The sequence below is a fragment of the Tursiops truncatus genome, chromosome 15, assembly GCF_011762595.2.
Source record: "Tursiops truncatus isolate mTurTru1 chromosome 15, mTurTru1.mat.Y, whole genome shotgun sequence".
In the NCBI taxonomy this organism is placed as follows: Eukaryota; Metazoa; Chordata; class Mammalia; order Artiodactyla; family Delphinidae; genus Tursiops; species Tursiops truncatus.
Window position 1 is genome coordinate 16,605,202 of NC_047048.1, and position 27,095 is coordinate 16,632,296.

Consider the following 27,095-nt stretch of genomic DNA (forward strand, 5'->3'; position numbering starts at 1 on the left):
AATGCACTCCGTAAACATTTGCTGAGCAGCGGCTGGATGAATCGCCTACTCTGTTCCTCTGGGCTTTCTGTTTCTATTTCCTGCCCAGTCTGAAGGGCTCCACGCCAAAGCTGGACTCCAGTCCAGGGACAAGTCCCTGCCTCTTCCCCCAGAACGTGGGTCCTTGTTCCCTCCACACTCAGTCCCTGGGCTGGGCCTACTTTAGGTCACATGAGAGGTCGCAGGAGCCCTGGAGTAGCTGCCCTTGGACTCTGCAGACCCCACCTTAACCCATCTGTCAAGTTTTCAGTTTCCAGAGTAATTCTGTGTGCCTCCCTCTCTACCCCATATCTGAGACAAGACAGCCACCCAGTGGTAATTTTTCTAAACTTTTGTTTATTTTATAGCAATTGTCATGATTAGAGAAGTAAATAACACGTTTAAAAACCTTCTCAGGGCCAAAGGATGCCAGAGTATTTACAAACACATGGTGGGGGACGGTGGCAACATAAGGGTCTGGGGCTCTGGGGATGGGATTCCACCCAGGCCCTGAGCCAGGCTCGGATGCCGACGCCAGCCATCGTGACTGTCCTGCCGGCCACAGAGTGGGCTCGGGGAGCAGTGGCAGCCTTAGGGCTCTGCTCAGCTGGCCTGGTGGGAGACCCTCTAGCTAACCTGTGGCCCTGCCTCCCCTGCAGGGGCTCCCCACACCCCACAGGCCAGCTCAGAGGGGCCTCTGGGAAGCACCGAAGGACAGGGGGCAGTGTGGGGGGCACAGGGCTGGGACAGAGGGCAGGGATGACCCGGCCTGCCCAGGGGAGGACAGAGATGCAGGCACACACGCACACACACATACACCTTCACAGAAGAATCGCGAGGGGTTTTTTTTTGTTTTTTGTTCTTTTTTGTTTTCTAAGTCTTCATGTTTATGATGTTATTTTTTGCTGTTTATTTTTTCTTCGACAGTGACATAAACTGAGGTAAACATCTGTGACCAACACCTCTCCTAAGGGGCACAGGGTCCCAGCCCAACCAGCAGAGGTGGTGGCGGCAGCGGCAGCAAGGCCCCAACAGGGAGGGCGCAGACCCGGTTCCAGTCCTGCTTCCTTGTTGGCCGCTGCTGCCCCTTCTCTGTGCCTCCGGAAACAGGGGCTGGGCTACAGAACTATGATCCCTTCCCCACTCTAACATCCTAGATACTACGAGGGAGAGACTCTCAGACAGGATCTTAACAGAGAGAGAGAGAGAGAGAGAGAGAGAGAGAGAGAGAGAAAGAGTGAGAGGGCGCACGTAAGGGGCGTCTACTTGGAATCTCGCTTCCTTGTTATTGCAGGAGAGACAGGATGTCAAGAGGCCTAAGGCAAAAGGAGAAGTTGCGGCTGGGAGAGGTGCCCAGATGGGCTCCAGGTGGGCCGGGGGCAGTGATGGGGGGGCCTTCTCTGAGACTTGGCCCTTGGTGGGAGGAGGGGTTTGCTACTTACCTGGCATGTGGAGGGCCCCAATGCCCGCTGGGGAGGTGGGTCTCAAGAGGGGTGGGCACACCAAGGAGGGGTGGGGGCCAGGCCCTGGGGCAACCGCACAGTTTGTAAACTGGACCCAGGCAGGGCAGGGGGACCTATAGCCCTTTTGCGCGGTGTGAATGAGGGTGAATGGAGAGGTGGGGACTTCAGGCCAGAGGGGCCCCTCTGGTCAGCCTGGCGTGTCAGGGAGCTCCCTCAAATGGCCGAGAACCCCAGGAGGAACCCTGGAAGGTGTGGCCCGGGACAGTGGATGGGGCACTGCCAGGCAGAGGGAGCAGCCTCACCCATGTTGAGGTTATTGCGGGGTCCCAGGCCTCCACGGAGGGGGCGGGGGTCGTGGAGTCGTGCTGGGTGAGGTTGGGTCCCTCTGGTCTGTTTTGCTGCCTAGGGTCCTGAACCAACCTGCAGGTGCCTCCTTGCTGGGTTCCCTGAGGGGTGTGCTGAACCGCAGGCCTGGAAGCCCTCTGGCAGCTGCCCGCTGAGAATCCTGGGGTGGAGTTACTGAGGCGTCTGGATGCAGCCACTGAACACACGAGGCTACACGCACACATGTGCACTCCACATGCACTCACACTGCACACATACCTATTCACACACTCACCCCCTCCCACTTCCAGGGCCTCCCATTCTCACACCCACACCCCAGTACCAGAAACTTGGGAGACGTGGGGATGGGGTCAGCCCCGGGCTGACATGTTAGACCCCAGCAGAAACCCAGGAGAGATTCCCGGCACAGATCACCTGGCCGCCTGCCAAAAGCCCAGGCCCCTGAGTCTGGGCTGGGGCAGCGAGGACTGAGAAGGATCTGAGGTTTCCCAGGCCTGGGGAAGGTGCGGTGGGCAGGCGGTCCCGGCCCTGCACTCACTCCCTTGGCCTAGGGATGTAGGGGTCCCGGAGCCCTTCAGTTGTCCTGAAATCCCTGTGGGGGAGGGGAGGGCCGCCAGAGCTCCACCTCTCTGGCTGTGTGGTCTCTGGCTGGCTGCCCTCCTTTTGGGCTCAGTGTCCTCATCTGGGGACTGGGTGGTGGGGAGTCGGGCCCTGTGTCTGCACATACACACTTCTGCAGCTTCCAGACATTTGCTACATTTTGCAGGGGGCCTGGTCCCTCCCCTCCAGCCTCCCAGGAAAGGGGCAGGTGGCCGCTGAGCGACGCCCCCGCCCTCAGCTCATCTCCCTCCTCCCAGCCAGTGCCCAGGGGCCCTAAGGCCCTTCTCTGCCCCAGCACTTCAGCCCCTTTTCGTGCCCAGGGTGGGGGTGGGGGGCGGGGAGGCCGGGAGGGCAGGACCGGGGGCGGGCCTGCAGGATCTGCCAGGGGGTGCAAAGGGCCGGGAGCAACTAGTCAGGGTTCCAGGGTTCAGGGAGGTGTGGGAAGTCTGCCGGCAAGCTCCCTTGCTCCTGGTGTCAGGGGGCCTCTGAATCCTCGGGCCTGGGGGGGCTTGGCTCCTTTTGGTGGCGATCTCACCAGCCCGCCGCGGGCCGGGCGTCTACCACTACTCCCTTCTGCCGCCGCGGGGGGCTGGCCGGTTCGGCCCAGGGCGTCTTCCCGCGCCCCGGCCTGGCTGCTGCACGGCGCCCCGGGCCCGAGGGCGGCGGGGGCGGCTCAGACGCAGATCTCGATGGCCGTGGCCAGCACCACCTGCCCTTTGCTCTTGTCTGGGCGGCCGTCGGTCCTGCCGGGGGGCCCCGGGGGAGCCAGACCGGGCTCGGGCACGGGGACCGGCACGGGGACGGGCGCGGGCGCGGGCCCGGGCCCAACGGCGGGGGCCGCGGGCCGGGAGCCGCTGCCGCTCTCGGTCAGCACCGTCCGCTTGAGCGGCCCGGGCGCCTCGAGGCGCAGCGGCCCCGCGGCCGGCGGGCGGTCCCCGGCGGGCTTGCGCGCGCGGTGCGAGGGCCGGCGCCGCAGCTCGGACGTGAGCTCGTGCTTGAGGAAGCGGAAGACCTCCTTGGCCGGCCCGCGGCGCTCGGGCTCCAGGGCCAGGAGCCGCTGGAACATGCGCAGCGCCGGCTCGGTGAAGCGGCGCCACTGCGACGGCAGCCCCGGCAGGCGGCCCCGCTGCCAGCGCACAAACTCCTCGAAGAAGGCGTCGGCGCCCGAGGCCGCCTCCCACGGGAAGTTGCCGGTGAGCACGCAGAAGATGAGCACGCCGAAGGCCCACACGTCCACACCCGTGTCCACCGCGAAGCCGTCGGCGCGGCCCGCCTGGCACACCTCGGGCGCCGTGTACGGGATGGTGCCGCTGACCCGCTTCACGCGGCAGCCCACGCGGCGCGTCATGCCGAAGTCGGCCAGCTTCACGCGGCGGCACTCGCGGTCGAACAGCAGCACGTTCTCGGGCTTGATGTCGCGGTGCACCAGCTGCCGGCCGTGCATGAAGTCCAGCGCCAGGCCCAGCTGCTGCACACAGCGCTTCACCGTGTCCTCGGGGAGCCCCACCTGCGGCCGGCCAGACGGGAGAGCCGATCAGGGGCGCCGGGCGGCCCCGACCCAGTCCTCTCCTTCCCGTCCCCGCCACCGCTCGCCTGAACTCCCTCCGGGTCCCTTTCCTGGGCAGATCCGGTGCCAGCCACCCTCCCTCATCCCAGGCTCCCTCCCTGGCCCCGTGGTTTCCCACCTTCCTCACCTTCCCCGCATTTCCTTTCCCGCAACAACTGTCCAGAGCGCCTACACTGCGCCAGGTGCTTTGCTAAGCGACCTATCCCGCACGACTCAACTCTGCAGCGCGTTACATGCCCGTTTCCCTTACACCGAGGCCTTGTCACTTACCCAGCAAGCGGCAGAGCAGTTTCACCCTGGCCGACTGCAAAAAACCAGGTGCCTGGAGTCCCCCCGGGCACTCTCCCCCCTCCAGGGCACCTCCTCTGGTGGCCCTGCCACCTCCCCTCTTGGGTCCCCACCTGTTGCTATGCAACTGCGGAGGAGGGGGCTGCTGGAGTTCATCCCATCACCCTGGCTGCTCCTCATCTCAGTGCATCATCTGGCTGACTGTGGAGTGTCTGTTTCCCCCTCTAGGACCAGAGCAGGACCTCGTCTTGTTTGCTGTGTATCCCCAGCCCTCCAAACAGTGACTGACATACAGTAGGCGCCTAATAAACGATTAAGTCGGGAGGCGCCTGACTCCTCCTCGACTCTCCTACTCCGGGGACCCAGAAGACAGTCTCCCCTTCCTCAGCCACCACCCCCGTACCTGAGGAGGAATGATGTCAAACAGGTCCCCGGCAGGTGCATACTCCTGAGCAAAGACGTAGCAGTCCTCGGTCTCAAACACTACGTCGAAGACCTTGATAATGAAGGGGCTGGAGGAGAGGCTGTTGGTGATGCTCACCTCCCGCAGGAAGTTCTTCAGCTTAGTTTTGCTCTTGTTCACAAACTTCAGTGCCATCTTTGTGCCTGGCCAGGTGACAGTGACAGTGGTGAAGACCCCTCTCCCTGTACCCCTGCACCTCACACACCCGTGCCTGTCTGCACAGCCTGCCCCAGCCACAGTGCACAATGATGGCCCCAGCAGGTGTGACTCTCCTCATCTCACAGGTAGGAGACTGAGGCCCAGAGAGGGGAAGGAACTTGTCAAAGGCCATGCAGCAAGTCAGGGGTCAGCCTGGGTCCTCCATGCCCAGCCTGAAGCCCTTGATGAGGAGGGCCTGTTGCTTCCTCCACCCTCTCATTTTCTTCCTGGCATACTGTGTACCTATTTATCTGTCTGTCTCGCCCACCTAGAAGGCTGCTCCCTGAGTACAGGAACCTTTGTCTTGTTTGCTGCTGTGTCTCCAGTGCCGACAACAGTCTGATGCATAGTAGGTACTCAACAGATGTTTCTTAAATGGATGAATAAATAAGAAGGCACTAGACACGGAGAGATGAGGACCTGCAAGGCGCACGTCCCTGACTCTGAGCTTGAGCAGGCATCTGTAGCCACCTGGGTGCATAGCTGTGTGACACACGTGTGTGTCCACAGAGCACTTACACATCACAGGTCTGCCTTCTGCACTTCATGTGCACAGCTCACTCTTCATTAGGACCCTATCAGCTGGGCATTAATGCTACCCTATTTTACAAAGGAGGAAACCTAGGCACAGAGAGGTTAAGTCACTTGCCCAAGGTCACACAGCAAGCAAGTAGCAAAGCTCAGGTGACCCCATGTCCAGTACTCCTCCTGTTGTCCCTGTCTCCTCTGTGTGCAGCTGTGGGCGCTCATGCAGCCCCTGTCCCTGACTGGCTGTGTGGGCACTGCTGTGAGCCTACACTGTGGGGAAGGCATCAAGTTCAGGGGTTAAGCAAGAAGGCCCTGGAGCTGATTACTGGGGTCTCATTCTAGCTCACATCCTCTGTAGCTGCACGACCTTGGCTGAGTGACTGAATCTCTCTGGGTCTCAGAGTCCTCAGTGACCTGAGAAATGGAGACGGCCACACTGACCGCACAAGGCCCTCTCCCACCTGTTGTAAGCATGGTGCCCTGTTCCCGAGGACCCCCTCAGTTCGGTCCACCTCCCTGGGGGCTGGTATCACCGATATGCTGGTGATTCCCCAGACACCACCGCTGGCCCTGACCTCTCCCCTGACTCCAGATGTCCCCGGGCGTATCCCCTTGGCTGTCCCAAAGGCACTCTGGATGGCCCCAAAGCAGCCCACCCTCCAGTCTGGGCACTCTGCCCAGAAATTGCTCCCTTGTCCCATCTGCCTGGTCCCCTCCTCCCTGGGCCACTTCAGGCCACACTCTCTCCACGTGGACCACTGACTCTGCCTCCTGCTGGCCTCCTGGCCCCTACAGAGAGCCCCAGCCAAGTCCCCACTCCTGTCTTAGAGCTGGCCACCCTGCAGACACTCACCTGTGCCTTTGTAGGCTACCAGGTCAACCTTCCCATAGGTGCCCTTGCCCAGCTCCCGGACGAGTTCGTAGTGCTTGGTGACATCGCTTGCGGCCAGCGTGCGGAGGGTCAGCGCTTGCATGTCTTCAGTAAGGAGGGGCACGCCTGCACCCAGCCCAGGGGCGGTCCCTGGCCCACAGCAGGGCAGGGAGTGGGGCGGCTCGGGCTCTGGGCAGCCCACGCTCATCTTCTCCCTGTTGTGTGGCATGGAGTGTGACATCAAGCCAGGGTCTACTCCTCCCTCCCCAGGGCCCAGGATCCCCAGGGCTGGGTCCGAAGCCAGGCCGAAGATGACCACAAGGGGGCAACAGGCATCTTTGCTGCATCACCTTTCCCCCAAAGCTTCAGGGCCAGGCCTGAGCCAGCACTCCCCAGAGACACAGCCACTGCCTCCCAGCCCCTACTTGGGTACCGCTGGCCTGTCTCGTGCTATCATCCAGACACTGTGTCAGGCAAGGCACACGTTTTTATGTCACACAAAGACACGCCACATACTGAGTTCACATGAGTGCTCCAGTGCACAAGTACTGATCAGCACCTGCTCTTCGCCAGGTGCTCTTTGGAGCCCTGGGGACAGAGCACTGAACACATAGACCAGACTCCCACCCTCACAGGACTTACGTCCTAGGGGGGAAATGGACAAAACACAGTGAACCCATGAATGATATATTATGATAAAAGGTGACATGCGCCATAGAGAAAATAAGGCAGGGGGAGGGGCAGACGAGGTCTGAGGGCAGGGGTCTCGGACGAAAGTCTGGCAGGGCGGTGCAGGTGTGGCCACACCCCCATCACAGCATTAATCCCTCCCCCAACCTCAAAGGACAACACACAGGCTGGCTCAGGTACACACTGCCACAGCTGTAGCCCCAGGGCCCCACCCAGGCTCCCCAGACACAAGGACAGAATGCCTGTGCTGCAAAGATCCGCCCTCCCTCGCCCCTACCCTCCAAATTCACCGACCGACCCCTTCAATGTTCACACGAGCTGGGTGAGAAGGCCTTCCTGGATACACCTACCCCGTCGGGGGTACTGAGTTTGCCTCCAGATGGTGCCGGGGAGGGGGGCAGAGAGCTGCAATGGGGAGAGTTCAGGGCCGGGTGACAGTGAACGCCCATCTGGAGTCTGCATTCCTCGTCTGTCTAATGGGGGAGGCTTAGACCAGGGCGCTGAGGCCCCGGGAGCAGGTGTCCGCGTGTCCGTGTCTGCGTGCGCGCCAGCAGGGGAGGCCAGCGCTGAATCCGCTCTAGGCTGGACCCTCGGGAGCTGCCTCCTCCTGCAGCTCCTCTGCCCTCACTGCCTTCTCCCTCCAATCCCAGGTGGACCACCCATTGCTCTCAGCAGCCGCAGCCCACCCTCAGCCGCCACCCCTGCAGAACAACCCCGCGGCTCTGAGGGAAGGCACAGACTTGGAGCCAGACTGCCGAGTTTGAAGCCTGGCTCTATGACTCGCTATTTGGATGCCCTCGTGCAAGCGACTTCACTTCTTTGTGCCTCGTTTCCCCGCCTTAGCAAAAGGATAATAGTATCTTTTCCCTAAGGGTCAAAGGACACGAAATGCCTGGTGCACAGTAAGCACTCCCAGTGTCAGGTGTGGACGCGTTCTCACTCGGATGACCTCCATGCTCGCCTGCTGAGCACGGCTGGAGGCTGGGGGCAGAGGCGAGCCTGGCATCTTCACCCTGGCCCGGCCGCTCCCCTCCCAGGCCCAAACCCTCTTCTCCTCCTCTGCCTCCCCTTCCCCCTCGGCACGACCCAGCCTCCCACTTCACGCGGAGAGGAGGAGCACGAGGAGGGAACCTCCTGCCTCCCACCCAGCCCCAAACGGAGCTCCATCTGCACGTCCTCCCGGCTGGCTGGCGGGGCAGGGAGCCGTCCCCGCCCCCTCTGCTCTGGCTCCCGCCCCCTTCCGCTTCCTCAGGATCCCGCTCCCCCGTGCGGGCCCCTCCCCTCCATTCATGAGCCCGCCAAAGTCCCACACGATGTCCTCAGAGTCTCCAGCGCATTTCACAGACCTGAAGATGGAGGGATGGCGCCAGGCCCACTGACACCCGGCCCTGCTTCCTCCGCCACCCTCAGTGTGTTGAACCCAACCCTGCCTGGCACCGTCGTCAAGCCTCTGCAGTCCCTGCTCTGGGCGGGACAGCACTGGGGCCCTCCTGCTGCAGGGCTAGAGTGGGGTGTCATCTCCCCACAAGGCTTCCTCTGGTTGCAGGGCTGGAAGGGGTCAGCTCTCTCTTCTTATCAAATGTCCACCCGCTAGCTGGGGGGGAAAGGACGCCGAGTGAGAACGACCTGCTCTTAAGTAGCCGGGAGAGGTAAGGCTGTTCCTGTGGAGTGTGGGGCTACCCCACCCCACCCCACCCCGAGGGGTGCCGATGAGCGCACACCCTCTTCATCTGGAGCTCTTCCCCCTGCCCACCAGGAAGAGTTCCCGGCGCTGGGCTGCTATGCTGACCTACTTCTCCTGATGTGTGTGGACTCCCCAAGGACGTGTGGCAGTGCGCCCACTTCGGGCTTCGGCCCCTGTCAGATCAGCTTGGGCCGTTTTCCACATCTCCTGGGAGCTGGACTGGCAGCCGCCAGTTGCTAGAAGCCCTTCTTCCCGCCCCACCTCCCTCCCCCAGGGACTGTCAGTGCTTGGCTTATCTCTGCTGCTTTGGCCTCAGAGTTGCCCTGGGCAGGCACCGGGCTTGGTGGGGGGCACACCTGCTCCCTCACCCCAGGCTCAGCCCGTGCTCTGACCACTGCCCAGCTCTGCCTCTCTACAGCTCAAACACGCCTCTCCAGTGCCCTCCGCCATTCCTGCTGCCTGCCTTCGCTGTCCCCTGCCCCACACCCCACCTCCTTATCTCATTATCCTCAGGTGCCACTCCTCCAGGAAGCCTTCCGTGCTGCCCCAGGTGCCAATTTCTGTCTCTGAGGGGCCCCAGGGTTCAGACAGGGTCTGTATGTCTCTCTCTCAGGGCCTCTGTTGAATATGGTGGTCTCAGCTGTGTGTCCCTGTCTGTCCCCATCAACAGGCCAAGAGCGCCCTGGGGGCTGGTACTACATCAAATTCAACTCTTCCTTGTCCCTTCCCTTAGTTCCTAGGGTCCAGGTTGGGGGATCCTGTATATTGCCCCCCCCTCACTCCTTCAACCTCCCTCTCCCCTCAGGCCTGTTCTCTGCAAGGTGTCAGCAGGAGACAAGGAATTAACCCGCACCCTGTCCCTGCGGCTGCGTCATCCCCCCAGGTACACACTGCCTCCGTCCCAGTTACTACACACGTGACTTAAGAGGCACAGTGGGGAACGATGGAAATGGCACGGGCCTTGGGGCTCAGCAGGCTTGGCCTTGATCCTAACGTGCGCCACTTTTTAGCTGGGTGACCTTGAATAAGTCACATCACCTCTCTGGGCCTCAGCTTCCACATCCATAAGATGAAGAAAATAATAACAGTAATAGCGGCGGCTAACACTTAAATGTACTCACTACGTCAGGCCCTGTCTGGAGGATGAACTCATCTCACTTTCACAACTCCATGAGGTAGGTATTATTATTATCCCCATTTTAGGGGTGAAGAGAATGAGGCGCAGAGACTGAATAACTTGCCCAAGGTCATCCAGCTACTGCTGGCATTGGCTCCAAAGCTGGTGCTTTTAACCACTATTTTTTCCCCCAAGTCAGAATGTGTGAACATCGCATCCATATCCCTCAGTATCTGAGTGGGGAAATGGAGACCCAGAAGAGGATAGAGCCTCAGCCAGGGATGCGCATGCCGTCACGGAGCTCCTGCGGAAAGCCGACTGGGTGCCAGGCACCGGTCCAGGTGTGCCACGTGTATGAACTCAATCCTCACAACAGTCCCCGAGGCAGGTGGACCAGCTCCTTTTTCAGGTGGGGACTTGAGCCCAGAGAGTGAAGCGAGACACATCAGCCTCACTGGTGGTTGAAGGCATAGACGTCTGGCATCAGGGGGAACTTGACCTAAAAGCATTTTACCTTCGTCTCTCTCACTGCCTCCACCTGGAGAAGCAGCCGAGGACCTGACGGCCGTGAACTTCCTAGCACCAGGCAGCAGAGGTCCTGGCCAACCTCCATTCACCCGGTGTAGCTGGTGCTGCATCCGTGCACACTCGAGCTGGCAGTGCTGCCCCAGGGGACCCCACGTGACCTGCACTCAAGTGTGTGCCCTCACTGGCCCCGAGGGAGGCCCTCGATTCCCCATCTGGGGTGCGGAAGGCAGGAGGGCGTCACCCCGTCTTCATGGCAGTGGTCGTGGCCCTGACCACAAAGACTCTGGCCCCATGGGCTGGGTCTTCCGCCACAAGCTGGGAGGGCCACGGTAGTGTGGGGGAGAGTTTCCCAAGCAAGAAGCAAGACCGAACCATCTACCACTTCCTGTTGGCAGGTGGCTCAAGCTGGGTGCCTCTTTCATGAAAACAACACCCAAAGCGTAACCCAACTCAGGCCTACTCTGGGACCCCCTTCCCCACCACATGCACACACGCAAACACACACACACACACGCAGTGCCAGTCTGGCAAAATTTCACTCACTGAGTCCTCATAAGTATCCTGAGAAGGGGGCAAGATGCCTCCCATTTTAAAAATCAGCTTAATTGAGGTATAACTTGCATATCACAAAACTCCCCCGTAGCAAGTGTATAATTCAATGATTTCAGTAAATGCACGGAGCTGTGCAACCATTGCTGTGGTCAAGTGATGCTTTCTACTCTGTGGGTAAAGAGCAGAGGCCCAAGAAACCGCTGACTTACTACGGTTATGGCAAAGATGACTTCTGCCCTAAGTCATGCAAACCGTGACTTACTACGGTTATGGCAAAGATAGCCAACTGCCCATCAAAGCTTTGTGTTCTCTCTTCTATAATACAGAGCTGTTTTGGAGGGTGGCTGTCAGCAGGGAACTACATTTCTCCTCTCGCCTGCTTCCAGGTGTGGTCACCTGGGGTGGCACCTGTGACTGGTTTTCCCCAGTGGCATGGGAACAGGAGTGAGGTGTCACTTCTAGGCTGGAGCTTTTAAGAGTGGCTAAAGTTTCTTCCTCTTCTTCTGTGGCTTGATGCAGAGGACTCCAAGGCTCTAGAAGACGGTGGTGGAGCTACAGGACAGGAGGAGCCTGGGTCCCCTGGGCATGCGAGGCCTCCTGCCGATGAGGACTACCTGCTCTGTATTTTGTGAGCCAGAAGTAGACTTGTTAGGCTGCTGAGATATATGGGGCTTATTTGTTACAGCAGCTAATACTGCCCTAATTCAAGAGTTATGTAGCAAGTAAACAAAAGAGCTAAGATTTGAACCTCAGTGTTTTCGACTGCCTGGAATGTGGCCAGACAAGGTAACCTGGATGGTGGTAACACTGGCAACCAAGAATCCAGTTATAGGAGTAGGTGGAGGGTGATCAGCCTGTGAAGGGAAGGGAGACTGCTCTTACCCTGTCTTGTGGGAGTATAATAATACTGGCAAATGTTTACTGTTTACCATATGCCAGGTGGTACGCTAACAGTGGATTAAATCATTTAATCGCAGGATGTCTCAGAGGCAGGTGCTACTATTATTATCCCCACTTTACAGAAGGGGATACTGAGGCACAGATGGGCTGAGTAACTTGCCCAAGAGCTAATAACTAGCAGAGTGGGATTTGAACTCCAGCTATCAGGGTTTAGATCCCATGCTCTTATATGCTGTGTCCTGTGAGGCTCCTACAGGCAGACCCAGGCAGACAGCAACTCAAAAATGAGACAGTTCTCACAGTCTCACAGTCTCACACAGGGAGGAAGTGCGTTCTCTGCCGCTGGGAGCAGAGAAGCAGATACTGGAAGCCCATCTGTTGGGGGAAATCAATGCGGGGTGAGGCTGGACCGAGTCAGCCAGGCCTTTCTTACTCTCACTCTGGGAGTCTAAGGTTCTCTGTCCCCATGCCGGGGTCCCCTCTCTCAGGTCGCTGGACCCATGCTATGCCCTTAGCACAGGCAAACCCCAAGGGTATCCTCAACAAAGCCCTGGCCTGGAAGATGCCACTGAATAGTAATTGTGCCTGGGTGGGTCCCCTCTCTGGGTGACTCTATTATTAAAAACCCCTGTGAAAAAGCAGCCACGAGGTGGAATTTCAGGTACCCAGTGGGGACACGGAGCCCCTCTGGCTTCTCTCACCTGCTTCACTTTGCTTCTGTCAAGGGAGGGGCTGGAGCTTCATCCCCTCAGCCTGCGTGGCTGAGCCAGCTCCCCACACCCTGCATTCTCCGCGTGCCCGCCTCCCCGTTTCTCCCCTCTAGCCCTCCCCACCTGCAGGGTCAAATAAATTGTCTCAAGACCAGATTTGACCTGATCCTTGCCTTGTTCTGCATTTTCAGTGGTTCCCTGTATCGGCCTGTGGTGTTTTCTCCTGCCCAGCATCACTTTCCCTTTCCCCAGGCAATGGTCCCTCTCTCAGTCCGGTGGTTCAGTAGGGCTGTCCCCACTCTGGCTTTAAGCGCAGGTCTGACCCAGGGCCGGCCAACCAGGGGATCCATCCCATCCGCCAGGTCACTGTTGACTGGTTCAGAGATGAACACATGACCAAAGTGACCCACTGAGATCTCGCCTTAGGACTTTTGCTGAACTTATCAGGAAAGAGATACCTTCTGACCCCTGGGCTGCAAAGCTGGAGGACACGGGCCTGGAGCTGCTGGGGGCTGGCTGAACCACCATGAGGGGAGCACCTGACCGAGAATGAAGCAACAGAGACAGGCAGAGCAGAAAGATGGAAAGACTTCTGATGGTCCAGAGCACCTGCCTCCAGACATGCTGAAAGCCAATTACATTCCTGAATGTTTGTTTCATGAATCAATACATTTCCTTTTTGGCTTAAGCCAGCTTGAGATGAGTTTGCCTTAAGCCAGTTTGAGTTGAGTTTGTGTAGCTTACAGCCTAAGGCCTCCAGACAAGCATATCTATTTGAGCCCAGGCACTGTGCTGGGTGCTGGCACAGGGTGAGTAGTTTAGATAGAGGGTATGAGATAGAGGGTATGAGCCTACAAGTCAAGGAGGCAAATAAAGGACTCAGATAATCATGAGGCCAGGAAGGCCATGATCAGTGCCCCAACATTTCCAAGAAGGGTCCTGGCGGTGGGGATCAGGGTACCTTCCTGGAGGAGGTGACACCTTAATGGGCCTTGGAGGAGATTAACAATCTAGCAAGAAACCCAAGAGCTCCTTGAAAGCAAGCCCCATGCCTTAACCATCTCGCTATTCCTAGCACTTAGCCAGTGTGTGACAAATGCCCGGTGAATAATTCTTTACGTGTCTGGGAAGCTGTAACTTTTTATATCTTGGCTTTCCTGAATGTGACCCTGCAGGCACATAGCTATTTTCCCAGGGGCCTGTGTGAGAGATCATTAGCCCCATTTTACAGGTGCAGAGACTGATGGCCAGAAGAGACAGTGATTTGCTCAAAATCACATATAAAGTTAGTGGCAGGGCTGGGCTAGAAGCCAGGGCATCTGCAGGGCAAGGTGCGGTCTCGCTCTAACAGCCCCAGCCCCAAGCACAGCAGAGATGGGAGTGGCTGTGAGTGACACTGGCCACTGTGAACAGAGAGGCTGGAGTGCTGTGATGAGAATGATGAAGATAATGGAGAAGAAATTTACAGTAAGAGCTAACACTTAAGGAACCCCTGTCCTGTGCCAAGTCCCTCAGGTAAATTAACTCGTCAAATCCTCACAACATCCTGTGACATGCGGGCTGCTATTCTCTCCAATTTACAGACAAGGAAACTGAGGCACAGAGCAGTCATGTCACTTGATCAAGACCGTCCATCAAGTGGTAGAGCCAGGATTCAAATCCAGGCATTATCACTGCCGTGTCCAAAAGCTTAACCACTGTGCTTTACTGTCTCTAAAATGATACAGTTAAAATGATCATTTATTTTCTCAGTTGCCAATTCTTTACATTGCTGCTGCCATTCAATCTTCACAGCAACCCCATTTTACACATAAGGATGCTGAGGCTCTCGGGGGTTAAGCAGTTTGCCCAAGGTCGCTCAGCTGGTACGAGGCAGAGCCAGGAATTGAACCTTGAATGACTCCTGCTCTATCTCCCTTTTCCTACTCTTGGTCTCTGGTTTGCAGCCAAGGCCTCCCTCCAGCCCCATGTCTTCAGCACCACAGGTGTGGACAGCACCCGGGCCAGCCCTGCACAAAGTGCAAGGCTAGGGGAGGCCCAAGGAGGCTGGGCCGAAGGATGGAGGAACGGCTGACAAACCAAACCCAGGCCCCCGGGGCTGAAAAGGTATGTATGGATATATGTGCTGCCGTTTATTTAACCAACTGATAGATGTTGGGTGTGCTCAACCTTTTGCTGCCGCAAACAATGAGTAGCCTTGTACATCAGTCATGTTGCAGTGTGCAGGTGTGTCTGTATGATCAATTCTAGAAATGGGTTGCCAGGTTAAAGGATGAGTGCATTTGGAATTTCTGCAGAGAGCTCGATGTCCCCCAGAGGGCTGTTGCACTGGCCCTCCCCCAGCCATGCAGGGGGAGGGCTGCTTCTTGGTGGAACATAGCAGCTGCTGCCTGCTCCCTCACCCTCTCTGGGCCTCCATATCACTTTGTTTAGTACGTTACTTTGAAGTGGGGGAAAACAGGAATAAGTTCCTCATTTGCTTGCATGTGCATAAAGTAACTCTGGAATCAACCAGGCACTAATGAACCCTCAGCACTCACTCCCACTGGCCTGAGTCGTCAGCAGCGACCTTCTAACTGCTCCCCCCTGCCCCCCCAACCCCAATCTCTTCTCGACACAGCAGCCAGGGAGCCCATCAAACCCCAATCAGATCACATTACTCCCCAGGTCAACACGCTCCACTGGCTCCCATCTCATTCCAAAGTCCTTACAACGGCCCTCAATTTACCCCTCTGACCCGCCTCCTCCCTCCCTCTGCTCCAGACACACTGGTCTCCCTGCTGTTCCCTGAACACGCCAGCTCCCCGCCTGGTGGCTGTTCCCTCTGCCCCCAGACATCCACATGGCTCATTTCCTCCAAGTTCTGCTCAAACAGCACCTTCTCAACTAGGGCTATCCTACTGCACTCCCTTTTCCTGCCTTTATTTTTTTTCCCCAGTAGAGTGTATCACTGTCTAATGTAATGTCTACTGTGAATGTCTCTTTTCCCACTAGAACTTAAGCACTGGGAGGGCAGGGACTTAGTTGGGCTGGTCTTGTTCACTGCTGTACCCCCAGCAGCTAGCACAGTGCCTGGCACATAGTAGGCATTTAATAAATATTTGGTGAATGAATGAAGAATGAATGAATGAATGAATGAACAAATGAATGTCTGAGGAGAGAAGTGGGAACTGAGCAAATAGGGGCAGGGCGGGAATTAAACTTTTCACTAGGTACAATCCTGTTGGGTCTGGAGGGTGTAAGGAATCAGGCATGGCTGGGGGTCCAGACAATGCCAAGGGAGAGTGTGAGGAGAGGTCGTGCCCACCCGCCCAGGCTCAGCACCCCAGGGTGGTGTCCCCTGAGAGGGGCCTGGGGAGGAGTGGTCCAGCTTGATTGCCCTGAACTTCCACATGGAGCTGGCCTGTGCTCAGGAAGGTGGGCGCAGCTGGGAGCCCCCTTGACACCCACCCCTGATGGGAGCCCTCCCCCTACATCCCCAAGGCCAGTGCCCAGTCTGGTTCAATGCCACTTAACACCTTCTCGGAAGGGTAGCCCTGACCCTCATGTTTTTTACCCCAGGGCAGAAATCAGTTCACGTGTGGGCTCTCCTATTTGCTGCCAGGGAGTGGGGGGTCCAGAGCTGGGCCCTGTCACCCCAGAAAGAGGCCTGTGAGTTGCTTGGGTAAGCTCTGGCCTCTGCTGCTGGTCCCCAGGGAGCCCTGTCCAGCTCCCCCGCCCATAGTTTTCCAATCTGTGAAATGAGCCATTTCATATCCCTTCATGGGTCACCGAAGTCTCAGTACGCTTTCCCCCGAAAAATGTCCCCAGCCACCACATTCACACTTCTACATACAACACCAGGGGGTCAGGGCCCCAGGGAGCCCATAAGAAAGTCCAGGTAAGTCCTCTCCCTCCCCTCGGTCCTTTGACACAAATACAGACTCTGCCAAACATTCTATTCAGGGTCAAAAGGAGGAGGAGAATATTCTCAAATCTTTTCGTCTTCCCTCATGGTGCAAATTCTGGCTACATCCCCTCTCGCTGTGTGGCCTAAGCTGTGGGGTCATACACCTGCCTAAGCCTCAGTTTGCCCATCAGTAAAATGGGGTGAGAATGCCTGTTTAACATGATGGGTTTCTGTAAGAATTAAAGGGGCACTTCCTACAGTGCTTGGCACAGAGCAGATGCTCAGGAAGAATCTGCTGGGAAGAGGGGCCTGAGACCTTGGTTCCGTCCTGGACCCTGACAACTCTGCGCCGTCTTGAGTGAGGCTGTACTCTCACTGAGTCTTGGTTTTCTATGCTGGACATGGGGGCCGTTTTGGCTTTGCTAAATCTTACTCCCAGAACCTGCTTGAGCCAGGAAGGACCTTGGAGATCACGTGGGCCAGCCCCGACATTTCCCAGGTGGGAGACTGAGAGGGGGAGCTGAGACTTTCCCAAGATCAAGCAGCAGAAGCTGGAAACAACATTCTTCCCACTGCCCTGCCCACCAGGGGCAGCCTGGGGTTCCCTGTGCTGCCGGGCTCCGCTTCTGGCTCCAGCCTCTGTCTCAGCCTCCCCTCCCAGCTGGTGCAGTCTGCCCCTTCCCCAGGGCACATCCTTGGTGGTTATTAATAGCTGATGCTGCCGCTCGCCTGCAGCTGGTGCCCAGAGTTGGGACAGACTCTCCAGCCAGGCCCTGTGGGGAGGTGGGAGCCCTGGGCCTCCTCGTTCCCAGCCTACCTGTGGCAGCCCCTGTGGGTGTGGGAGGAGGCATGAGCCTTGTTGCTGGGTGACGTGGGCAGCCCGGCACTCAGGGGCCTCGCCTGGGTGTCCACCAGTGGACAGGGGCCGGCCAGTGGGGAGATGGCTGGGTGAGCAGAGGCTCCCTGAAGAGATGAGCCCTTCCTTAGCTAAGGCCTTCACCCTGTCCCCCGTTCCCTGAGCCCCTACTGAGGGATGGAAGTGGGGATGTAGCCTAGCTTAGGAGCCTGGAGCCCCGATTCAGCCACCCCTGGGTGGAACCAGGTCACCAGCATGCAATTTTGGGTAAGTCACTTACTTTCTCTGTGCCTCCATTTCCTCATCAGTAAAATAGGGTTAATAATACCTTAAATAGGTTGAAGTATTATTAATAATAGCTGACATTTATGAGCCACCTGAAGTGTAAGTATTTTATACAGATTGACTCATTCAAACCTCATAACCATCTTAGGAGAAGCTGCTATCGCTATTCCCATTATATCCCTCACAGCTCAGGAACCCGAGACTCAGAGAAGGGACGATTAAGTAACGTGTCCAGTGGCACACAGCTAAGGCGTGGCTTAGGGAGATCTGCCTGGCTCCAGAACATTCAGTAAATATTTGCCAAGCACCTACTATGTGTTTGGGTCTGGAATACATTCACGAACCAGACAAACAGCCCTGTCCTCAAGGACCTTATATTCTAATTTGGAGACAATGATAAAGGTAAGTAAGAGACGTCAGTCAGACAGTGAGAAGTCCTAAAGGGAAAAACAAAGCAGGGAGAGGTGAGGAAACGCCGGGGGTGGGGAATAGGATTGTAGATGGTGGGGTGAGGGGGGTCAGGAAAGGCCCCTGAGAAGGCTACAAGCATGTGGAGACTAGATCTTGTAGGAGAAGAGCCCTGCTGGCAGAGGCAAGGGGGGGATGGCAAGGGCTGTGCTTGGTGCGCTCATGGAACAGTGAGGAGGCCGGCATGGCTGTGGAGTAGCAGGTAAGGTGCAAGGGGCCAGAGCGGAGTGTAGAGGTAAGGGATGGGGGGCAGTGGGCAGGGCCCTGGAGGCCATGGCGAGGACCTGCCTTTCACTTGGAGATGCATGCCAGACTCCGGACCTGGGCAAAGCCTTCCTGAAGCCAGCCCATGCGCCAGGCCCCGAGAGGCCAAGAGACAGCAGGAACCCGACTCCGCTGCACTCGGAGACCCCCAGTCCAGCCCCCAGCAGCATCCCACCACTGTCCTTGGAGGGGCTGAGTGAGGAAGGAATAGGGGAGCCTTACAGACTTCCTTCGAAGATTCCTCTGTGCTGCAGCTCTCGGCTGTCGTGGCCCCAGGTGAGAAGAGGTGTGCGGGCAGTATGTCCAGGAACGCAGCCAGGGCCCAGGTTAGGTTCTGCCGGGTCCTTCTGGCTGGCCGTGGCCTGTGGACTATGTGTGAATGATGGAAGAGCGGGCAGAATCTTCTCCGAATCCTAGATATGGAAGCTTGAGTAAAGACCTTCACCCCAAGCCTCCATTTTTTTTTAAAACTGTACAAGTGGGACTAGCATTTCTGCTCAGGGCTTCAGGTGACTGATGGTAATAGCAAACCTTAGAGGGTACTGGGTGCCACTCACAGCACTCTACAAACCTCCATCACTTAATCCACTATGAGCCTACAAGGCAAGTACTAGTATCGTCCCCTTTTTTGTAGGTGAGGGACCTGAGGCACAGAGGCTAGGCACCTGGCCCAAGATCACACAACGAGTTTAGAGGCTGTGCTTTTGGCCACTAACCCATGTTAACTGTTGGCCCCACTCCCTCCCAGACACACTTGGGGTCAGGGCTGGCAGGTACCCAAGCCCTCGGGATGGGATGATCTCCCTGCAGGACTGTGGGCTCCAGTTCGAGAGTAGGAAGCCTTCCTGCTATGTTGGGGGGCCCAACAGACCAGAAGCTACCCTGGGGCAGGGATTTGTGCAGCTTCAACAGGGCCTGACCAGGAGGAGGACGAGGCAGCTCTGTCCTGTCCAGTCCCCACCCCTGCCCCTCAGGGCCATCCCAACACCCAGAGGCAGGTGGAACATTCTCTGCCTCTCCCAGGACTGGCTAAAGCCACAGGGAAGGAGAGCAGGTGCAGTGGGGAGTCACAGTGGCTGGACCCACTCATTTGCATACCCCGCTGCGGGTGGCAGAAGTATTAAGCAAACACTTAAGGAGCAGGCAGAGCTAAAAGTGCTTTATCATTTAATCCTCCCCACAACTCTAGGAAGGAGCTAGTATTGATATTATTCCCATTCTACATGCGAAGAAACTGAGGCATGGAGGACACTGCCTCATCCAAGGTCACGTAGCTAGTGAGTGGTCAAGGCAGTCTGATGCCAGTTTCACCAAAACCTTTGGGGGTTCACAGAGCTGGGCTCAAATCCCCACTCTGGGTTAAGGAGGTGCTGCTCTCGGTGCTAAATGAGAAAGGATGTCCAGTGGCCGGTGTGGGGCACTTGACACTGAAGAATGCTTCCCTCCAACCCTGATATTACATGGTTCCCTGAATGGGGGCTTAGCGGGGAGTCTGGACTTGTCCCCTCTCCAGACTGTGGCCAAGCTATACGGTGGGTGGAGGGGAGGATGGGGAGAGGGTGGACAGGAGAGGAGAGAGGGGGCTCTAACGGGCCCCACCAGGCCTAACGCCACAGCTTCCTGAGACCGAGAAGGGGGACCAAGGGAATAGGGGAGGGAGGGGGCAGTCTGGAGAAGACTAGGTCTGTTGGAGATGCTGGTCCTGGCTCTGGCCAGAGGCCCATCTGCCTGGAGGAGGAAGCCTGGGGACAGAAGCCTGGCAGGCACCTCACCTAGAAAGCAGCTCTGGGCAGGAAGGACCTCAACTACAGCTGCCATATGCATGTCCCACCCCTCAGGCTTGACTCTCACCCTACCCCACCCGTAGCAGGGGCAGGTAGGTCCTTAAGCACCACACAGAACTGCCTCTCAAATACCTGCTTCGCCTTTCCTGGGGACCAAAAGCCCTCTGGCTCCCCCAGAACAGCTATAGGAAGACCAAGAAGACATTACCACCAAGGGTTACTTACCCACTTGCCAATGTGCCCTTTCCAATAGGAGCCAATAGTTTCTGAGCACTTTTCACATGACAGACCCTGTCCTAGGCCCTTTTCATGCTTTAGCTCACTTAATCCCCCTGTTGACCCTGAGGTAGGTATTATCCTTGTTTTCCACATAAGTAAAATGAAGCTCAGAGAGGTTAAGTGACTTGCCTGAGATCACACAGCAGCTAAATGGAATTCAGACCCAGAAGTCCAGAGCCTGTGCTCTCAACTATAGTGCTCTGCTGTCTCCTTTGGCCTCGGGCTGCTGTAGACCTTCATCCAGGAAGATGGCACACTCCCTTCCAGGGCCATGCCCAGGGGCTGGGGCCCAGTGCTGACTCCTGACCCCTGGCTCAGCTACTTAGTGTCACCCACTGGTTTCCTTAATGTTTAGGGTATGTCAATATTTTTGCATGACTTCTGCATCTAGGCCCGCACGTCTCCTGCCCGACCAAAACTACAGCAGTTTGGACTCAGTCCTAGAAAGTTAGAACAAGGAGGAAGATTATGGCTGAGAGAACCTCTAGTCCAATTCCTCCCTGACACATGGGTAAACTGAGGCCCAGAGGGCAGACCTCCCCAAGAGTCCTCAGTAGGACCTGGGTCTAGAACCTTGGACTTTTGCTCCTGGGGAAGTAGGACAATTAAAACAGGTTTTTGCTGGCTGAATCCTTCTAATCTAGAGGAGGGGGCACAAGATGGGGCCCAGAGTGTAAAGTGGGACCAGGCTGGAGATGCTTCTGGCTGGAGGAATCCAGGCTCACTGCACCACTTAGCCCTAAAAGCTTCGGAGGGACACTGCTCTGTACAGGTTCTAACTTGGCCATGGGGGAGGCAGGAAAGACACATGTGTGCAAACACACACAGACAAAGGTCACCCTCTGAGCAAACATTTTCTGGCCTCTACCCTAGGCCTGCAAGACCAGATGCCTATAAGAGGGGCCAGCAGGTCATGGAAATGAGTGAACAGGCCAGGTGGGGCCTGGGTCAAGCTGCAGGGTGATAGCCAATCTAAAGAAGGTTGTCATTCTTTGGTTCTCGCCTGGGCTTATCACAGCATCTGATTTTCCAAGAGGATCCAAAAATCAATATTTGTGTGTGAAACTGTATGTTTGTTTAGCATTGGCAACAAATACAAACATGAGAAAAACACTGTTTGGATCAACAAGATGTGTCTAGCAGTTGTGTTTTACAACATGTGCTACACAATATGCTGGGCTCTGGGTTAGACAAAGCCGATGCAGCAGGGAGGGCGCAGACCTGGTCCCACCTCCTGGAGGTCGGAGATCGGAGTCTGGATGTGGAGACACACTCTCACAGCACATACAGACACGGGCCACCGTCTCCCAGCCACCAACCATCCATCAGTCTAACTCTACTCTCCACCCTGTGCCAGCCCAGGTCAGATCAAAAGGGGAGGCGGAGAGCTGCCCTTGAGCCATCCTATAGTGGGGCTTTCCAGGTCAGGCGAACAGCACATGGTAGAGGGAAGGACAGACAGGAGGCAGAAGTAGAGGCTGGAGAGTGAGGAGCGGGAACTGGCACTCAGGAGGTGGTTTCGGGCCACACTGCAAAGGGCTTTGATGCCGCTTTATTCCAGACTCAACGGGGAGCTCTGCAGGTTAGCGAGGAGGGAAGATCTTACTCCCTTGTCCCCCTCTGGCCTCTTGATGGTTTTCCCTAGTCACAGTGACTCAAATCTCCACTCTTTAGCCTCTCACTCCACTCCCTCGTTGGTGGGTCGTCTGACAAGGCCCTGGGCTCTTGGGAACCCCCCGGGGGAAATGAACTCCTTTAGAGATGGAGAGGACACACCTGGATGCTTCTGCCGCCCAAGGGCGATCCACATCCACCCCACCGGCTGCAGAGTGAGTGGCCCACTGCCGTTATCTCTGGGAGATGCCACATGCTTGCCCAAGGTCACCCAGTCTTCAGGGCAGTTGGCTCCCCCCACAGCCTGGGCTGAGGGGCACTGTCTCAACTGTCCTTGAATTTGAAGGTGGGGCTGCCAGGGCTCTGGCCTGGAGCTCCCCAACCTCTTCTCCGGCTGACCACATCCTACCCCTTAGGTCCATGCCAGCAGCAGGTGGGGGTGGGGGCACTTGGTACTGGGAAGCAGGGAGAGGAGTAAGCTGCTGCCCAGGCTCAGCGCCCCCAAGTCTGCAGCACTATGTGGGCCCCAGGGTGGAGTGTGGGACCAGGCTGGGGATGCAGATCCTGCTGAGGATCAGGTGCTTCAGGAGTGGGGTCAGAACCGGTCAGCTGGGCCTGACCAGACCCACCCCAACTGATCCAACCAAGCACAGCCTGGGCAAATTGAGAACAGCCCAGACATCTGATGAACAGGAAAGATCAGGAAAGAGGATGAAGTGGGAAAAAGGACCTTGACTCCAGGGCCTGGTACATCACAGACACTAGCTAAAGGTTTTTGAATGAATAAGTGAACAAAGGAACTCCTGGTGGGGCTACCTGTACTCAGAGTCCTACCTTCTTCAGCATCACTGCTCGCCCGCAGAGGGCTCAGAGAGAGGAGGCTGGTGGAAACGCCAGCAGCCCAGAGTGTGTTCCCTCGGCATGGTCCAGTCCCTTCTTACGATCTCTGATCCAGAATTCCAGGATAAAACATCCCCTGGGCCTCTCATCTTCCCATGAGCTGCAAGGCCTGGGGTTCAGGACCTCACTGAAGGCCAGGCTGGGGTACTGCTTTGTACACCACCTATAAAGCTACAGTGAGAACCTAGAATGGTTCCTTGGTTGTCCAGGATACACTGACCCCACCTGAGGTTTGGCCCTGGGTGTTTTGGAGGTCAGGAGCAGAAGGGAGGGCCTTGGGTTTGCTGTTCCTGGGGTACATGGGGACAGAAAGGTGCCCTGACCTGAAATGGCTTCTTCTTCCAGACTTCCTCCCTTCCCCAGAAACCAGAGCCTCACTTTGGAAAGGGCTTGTCCCTTCCTGTCCTGAAGGGAGCACGAAGCATGGCCTGGGTAAAGATACCCCTTCCCAGCCTGGGTTGGGGGCAGTGGAATCACAGAGAAAAGAAGGGAATCCCACCCATTCTCTCAAACACACCCCTTCCCTGTCTCTCGCAGACAAAGACACACACCCAAAGCCCCATCCATCACCCTAGGGCTACACACTGCAGGCCCCCTCACCTGTGGACACCCCAAATCTTCTCTTCCCAGGGGAGGACTTCACTTGAGAACTCAGCCTGGCCTTTGGGGGAGGGGTATATACACTCCAAGGACCAAGGATCCAACAGCTCCAGGCTCACAATTTTGGGGGGTGGACTCCTCACCCTCTTCCTCCTTCACTGTGGCGCAAGGGTCTCTGCCACCACTCCCCCGCAGGGCCGGGAAGCTGTGCCCAAACCCCGGGGCCGGGGTGTGGGGTGGGGGAAGGGAGAGGAGGAGGGGGCGGCTCCTCCAAGCGAGACACAAAGAGACGTCCTTCAGCCTCGGCTCCATGGCGACGCTGGGGAGGGGGCGGTGCGCACCCAATACTTCCTTCCCCACCTGCAGGGCTAGGGACCTCGGCGGCCACTCACCTGCTGCCCCTCACCTGGGCCCGGCTTACCTGGGCTGGGGCCGCGGGGACGCCGCGGCAGGGGGCCTGGGCGCCGTCTCGGTTTTCGTCGTCAGCCCGGCCCGGGGGGCTCAGGGCGCCACAACCATGGGCTGGGATGAGAAGGGCGCCGCGAGGGGCTCAGTCGCCCCAGTCCTGGAGCTGCGAGGGGGGGGTCCCAGAGGCCTCTTGCTGGTGAGGGATAGCTCTTGCTGTCCTCGGGTCCCTAGATTTGGGGTTTCTGTGAGCCGGAATCGGGGAGGGGGGGAGGTCTAATACCCCTGATCTAGGGGCGTTCTGAGCTGGGTCTTCGTGTCTTGAGGTGTGGAGTTGTAATGGCCAGGATCTTGAGAAGGGGTCCCCACAATCCTGGACAGGGGGGTCACTGCGTTCTAGGTCTTGTGGGGGCCCCGACTGAAGAGGGGGTGTCTTCGCGGAACCGCAGGGAGGTCGCTGTCTTCTGAATACGGAGGTAGTCTCCGCCTTCCCCGGCTGGGGAATAGCTCTGTATTGGATCTGGAGGGGCCACCCGCTTTCCTAAGGGTCTCTGGGTCCTGGATGTGGTGGGGGGATCCCCACGCTCCCCGGCTGCGGGGGCTTGCAGAGTCCCGGCCACCGCAGGAGCTGGGAGGAAGCCCCTCAGCCGCTGGGGGGCTCCGTCGCCGCCGCTACGAGCAGCCCGGCCCGGCGGTCCCGGACCCCGGCCTGGTCCGGGCTCTGGCTGCGGCTCCTGCTCGCGCTCCGCCTGGTGCTCGGGCCCCGGCCCCGGCGCCCGCCCGGGCTGCGCTCCATCGCGGCATCGCGGCTCCGCCCTCCGGCCTGCGCGCACCTGCCCGCCTGGCCCGCGGCTCCGCCCTCTGGCTCGCGCGCCGCCGCCCGCCCCTTTGTCCGCCCCGCTTGGCGCGCGCCCTCGCGCACGCGCACTAACTCCGGCGCGCTCTCGCCCTCCCGCCGCGCCCTCCAGCCGCGCGCCGCTGGGCGCAGATTCTCCCCTCACGGCGAGAGTAGCGCGCGGCGCCCCCACCCCGCCTTCCGGCCGCGCTGGGTCCTAGCGCCCGAGGGCTGCTTTTTTCTCCTCCCATCCCCGTCTTTTCTAGGTCAGAGCCCACAAGGGGGCGAGAACGAGGTTAGAGAGGAGTCGGGGGAGTGTGAGAGGGTCACCTGGTCCAGCCTCTTGGCTCCTGCGGGACCAGACTGCCCCAGACTGTCCCAGTCTGTTCTTGTGGGGCGGAGCCTGTCTTTTTCAAGGAGGGAAACATCTAAACCCTGCAATCCGATGTAAATTCATCCATCCATCCATCCAACCATCCATCCATCCGAGCAGAACGTCAGAGAACTAACTCAGGAAAGTCTACTTAGGAAAGAGGTTGGAAACTGGGGCCTTGAAGGTCATGTCCAGCCCAGGTTGCGTTTTTGACCCCGGTTGTAAACAGGTAGTGGCTAGTCATGGGATGCAGCTGGGATTCACAGTGCTCACCAGATACAAGGGAAGAAAGGGGATTCCAGGCAGCATCATGTGCGAAGGCACTACCCAGGTATGAAGGATATTGTCTGTTTGGTAACTGGAAATTGTGACCTGGAAGGAAGTGGGGTGGATGAGGATGGAGATGAGATGGGGGCAGCTCAGCCTCCCAGGCCCTATTTTCCTCTTTCTCAGCCTCACCCACACTGTTTCCCTGAAGAGAAAGCCCCTAACACCCCCTGCACCTTCCCTATTTGTCCACCCAGCACACTCTTCCCAACCACTGCCCGCCCCCCGCCGCCCCCCGACTGTTTCTAGAAGTTTTAGAGCCAGGGATTGCAAACTCAAGAACTTATAGGTAATATAGTGACTGGGGTCAGGTGTAACGTGATAGGGAATGGTGGAGATGAAGCAAACGAGCATCATGGGCCCTGGGTGGACAGATGATTTTTCAAGCAGGAAATCCATATTCTAACATACAATTGTCCAACTTTTAAATGTTTGAAACTAATTCCCCAAATTCAAAAATACCGAATGGGCCAAATGAAACATTCTTTGGGGCCAAATCTGGCCCATGGGCCATCGGTTTGCAACCTCTGCTGGGGAGAATATTGCCTTACTTCCTAACTTGTCTCCCTCCAGCCTCTATCAAAACTTTAAAAAAAAAAAGAATCCAAGTCTATGTGATCATCAGCTCCGCAAAGTACGAAGTAGATTGGGTTGCTCCCCTACATAAAATTGTCAATAACTCCCTGTTACCACCAGGGTAAAATTCTAACCTTATCCGGGCATTCCAAGCCCTTAGCCTTTGGGGCCTCCTACCTTTCCCCTGCTGAGGCCCCCTCTTCTCCATTCAGCCTTGACCTCAGCCGGTATTCCTAGAACATCTGCTCTCTTGGACCTCTGTGCCTTTATACATTTTGTTTTCTCTGCCTCGAACATCTTTCCCCTCTTCTTTGTACTCCAAACAGCTTTCCTCCAAGATACCTCCTGTATGTCTGCCTACCTTTCCTCTCTGCTCCCTGTCCTGGCAATGTTCCCGAGTTTCAAATTTCATTCGGTGCTCTGATCCTCTCCAAGTAAGGCCTTATTGTCCCAAACAAATGAATGGAAGGGTTTGAGTTATTGGGCAGGTAGTAGAGGGAGACTAGAGAAAGAAGGAAGGGAATATCTTCCTTCGTCTAACACATGAGTCCCAGAACATTAGCATTTAGAGAGTAGTTCCTCTTTTTACAGGTGGGGAAACTGAGGTCTAGAGAGGAGCAGAGGTAGAATCAGGCCTTGAAATTCTCCCAGCTATGGTTATCAAGGGTAGTGCTGTTCAAGGCCACTTTCCGAAGAAGCCTTCCCTGATTCTTCAACTGGGGATTTGATTCCCACCCTTGTGATTAGTAAAGCTTTGCCAAAATGCATTGTAGGTAATCAACACCCCCGTTCCAGCTCTGCAGGGAGGGAAGTCTTGGTCCCCAAAGGGGGCACACTCTTACCAGGGGACACAGCAAAGGTCCTATTAAAATTTAAGCTATGGCTGCTTGCCGGGGTACTCTGGACTCCGTGTGTTCTGGGACCAGCAGGCAAGAAGAGGAGTCACTGTCCTGGCAGAAGTAACTGACCCTCATTAGTTATTAGGAGGTACTAGAAGTACCCTGATCAGTTACTAGAACAAGGCAGGGCTGCTTTTACAAAGTGGGAGCAGGGAGAAATACATGTGGAACCCAGTGATCCATTGAAGTAATCCATTGGTTATGATAACTAAGAGTTTA

The 27,095-nt window shown here is 57.1% G+C and overlaps 1 protein-coding gene across 3 annotated transcripts in view; it reads right to left on the bottom strand.

The window, feature by feature from the left end:
* Positions 1–355: 355 nt before the first annotated feature.
* The window catches only part of SBK1 (SH3 domain binding kinase 1), a 50,453-nt gene continuing 23,713 nt past the window's right edge, over positions 356–27,095 (bottom strand). Inside the window, exons 1-5 of one of the 3 annotated variants that reach the window (XM_033839969.2) lie at positions 23,883–24,717; positions 18,507–18,697; positions 6,324–6,556; positions 4,685–4,887; positions 356–3,933 (exon numbers count right to left, since the gene is read on the bottom strand). In XM_033839969.2, coding sequence (XP_033695860.1) covers positions 3,100–3,933; positions 4,685–4,887; positions 6,324–6,549 — 1,263 coding nt within the window. In that variant the 5' untranslated portion in view covers positions 6,550–6,556; positions 18,507–18,697; positions 23,883–24,717 and the 3' untranslated portion in view covers positions 356–3,099. Of the gene's footprint in view, positions 3,934–4,684; positions 4,888–6,323; positions 6,557–18,506; positions 18,698–23,882; positions 24,718–27,095 lie in introns of those variants that run through there. The other 2 variants (XM_033839971.2, XM_073792176.1) reach the window with 2 other exon arrangements.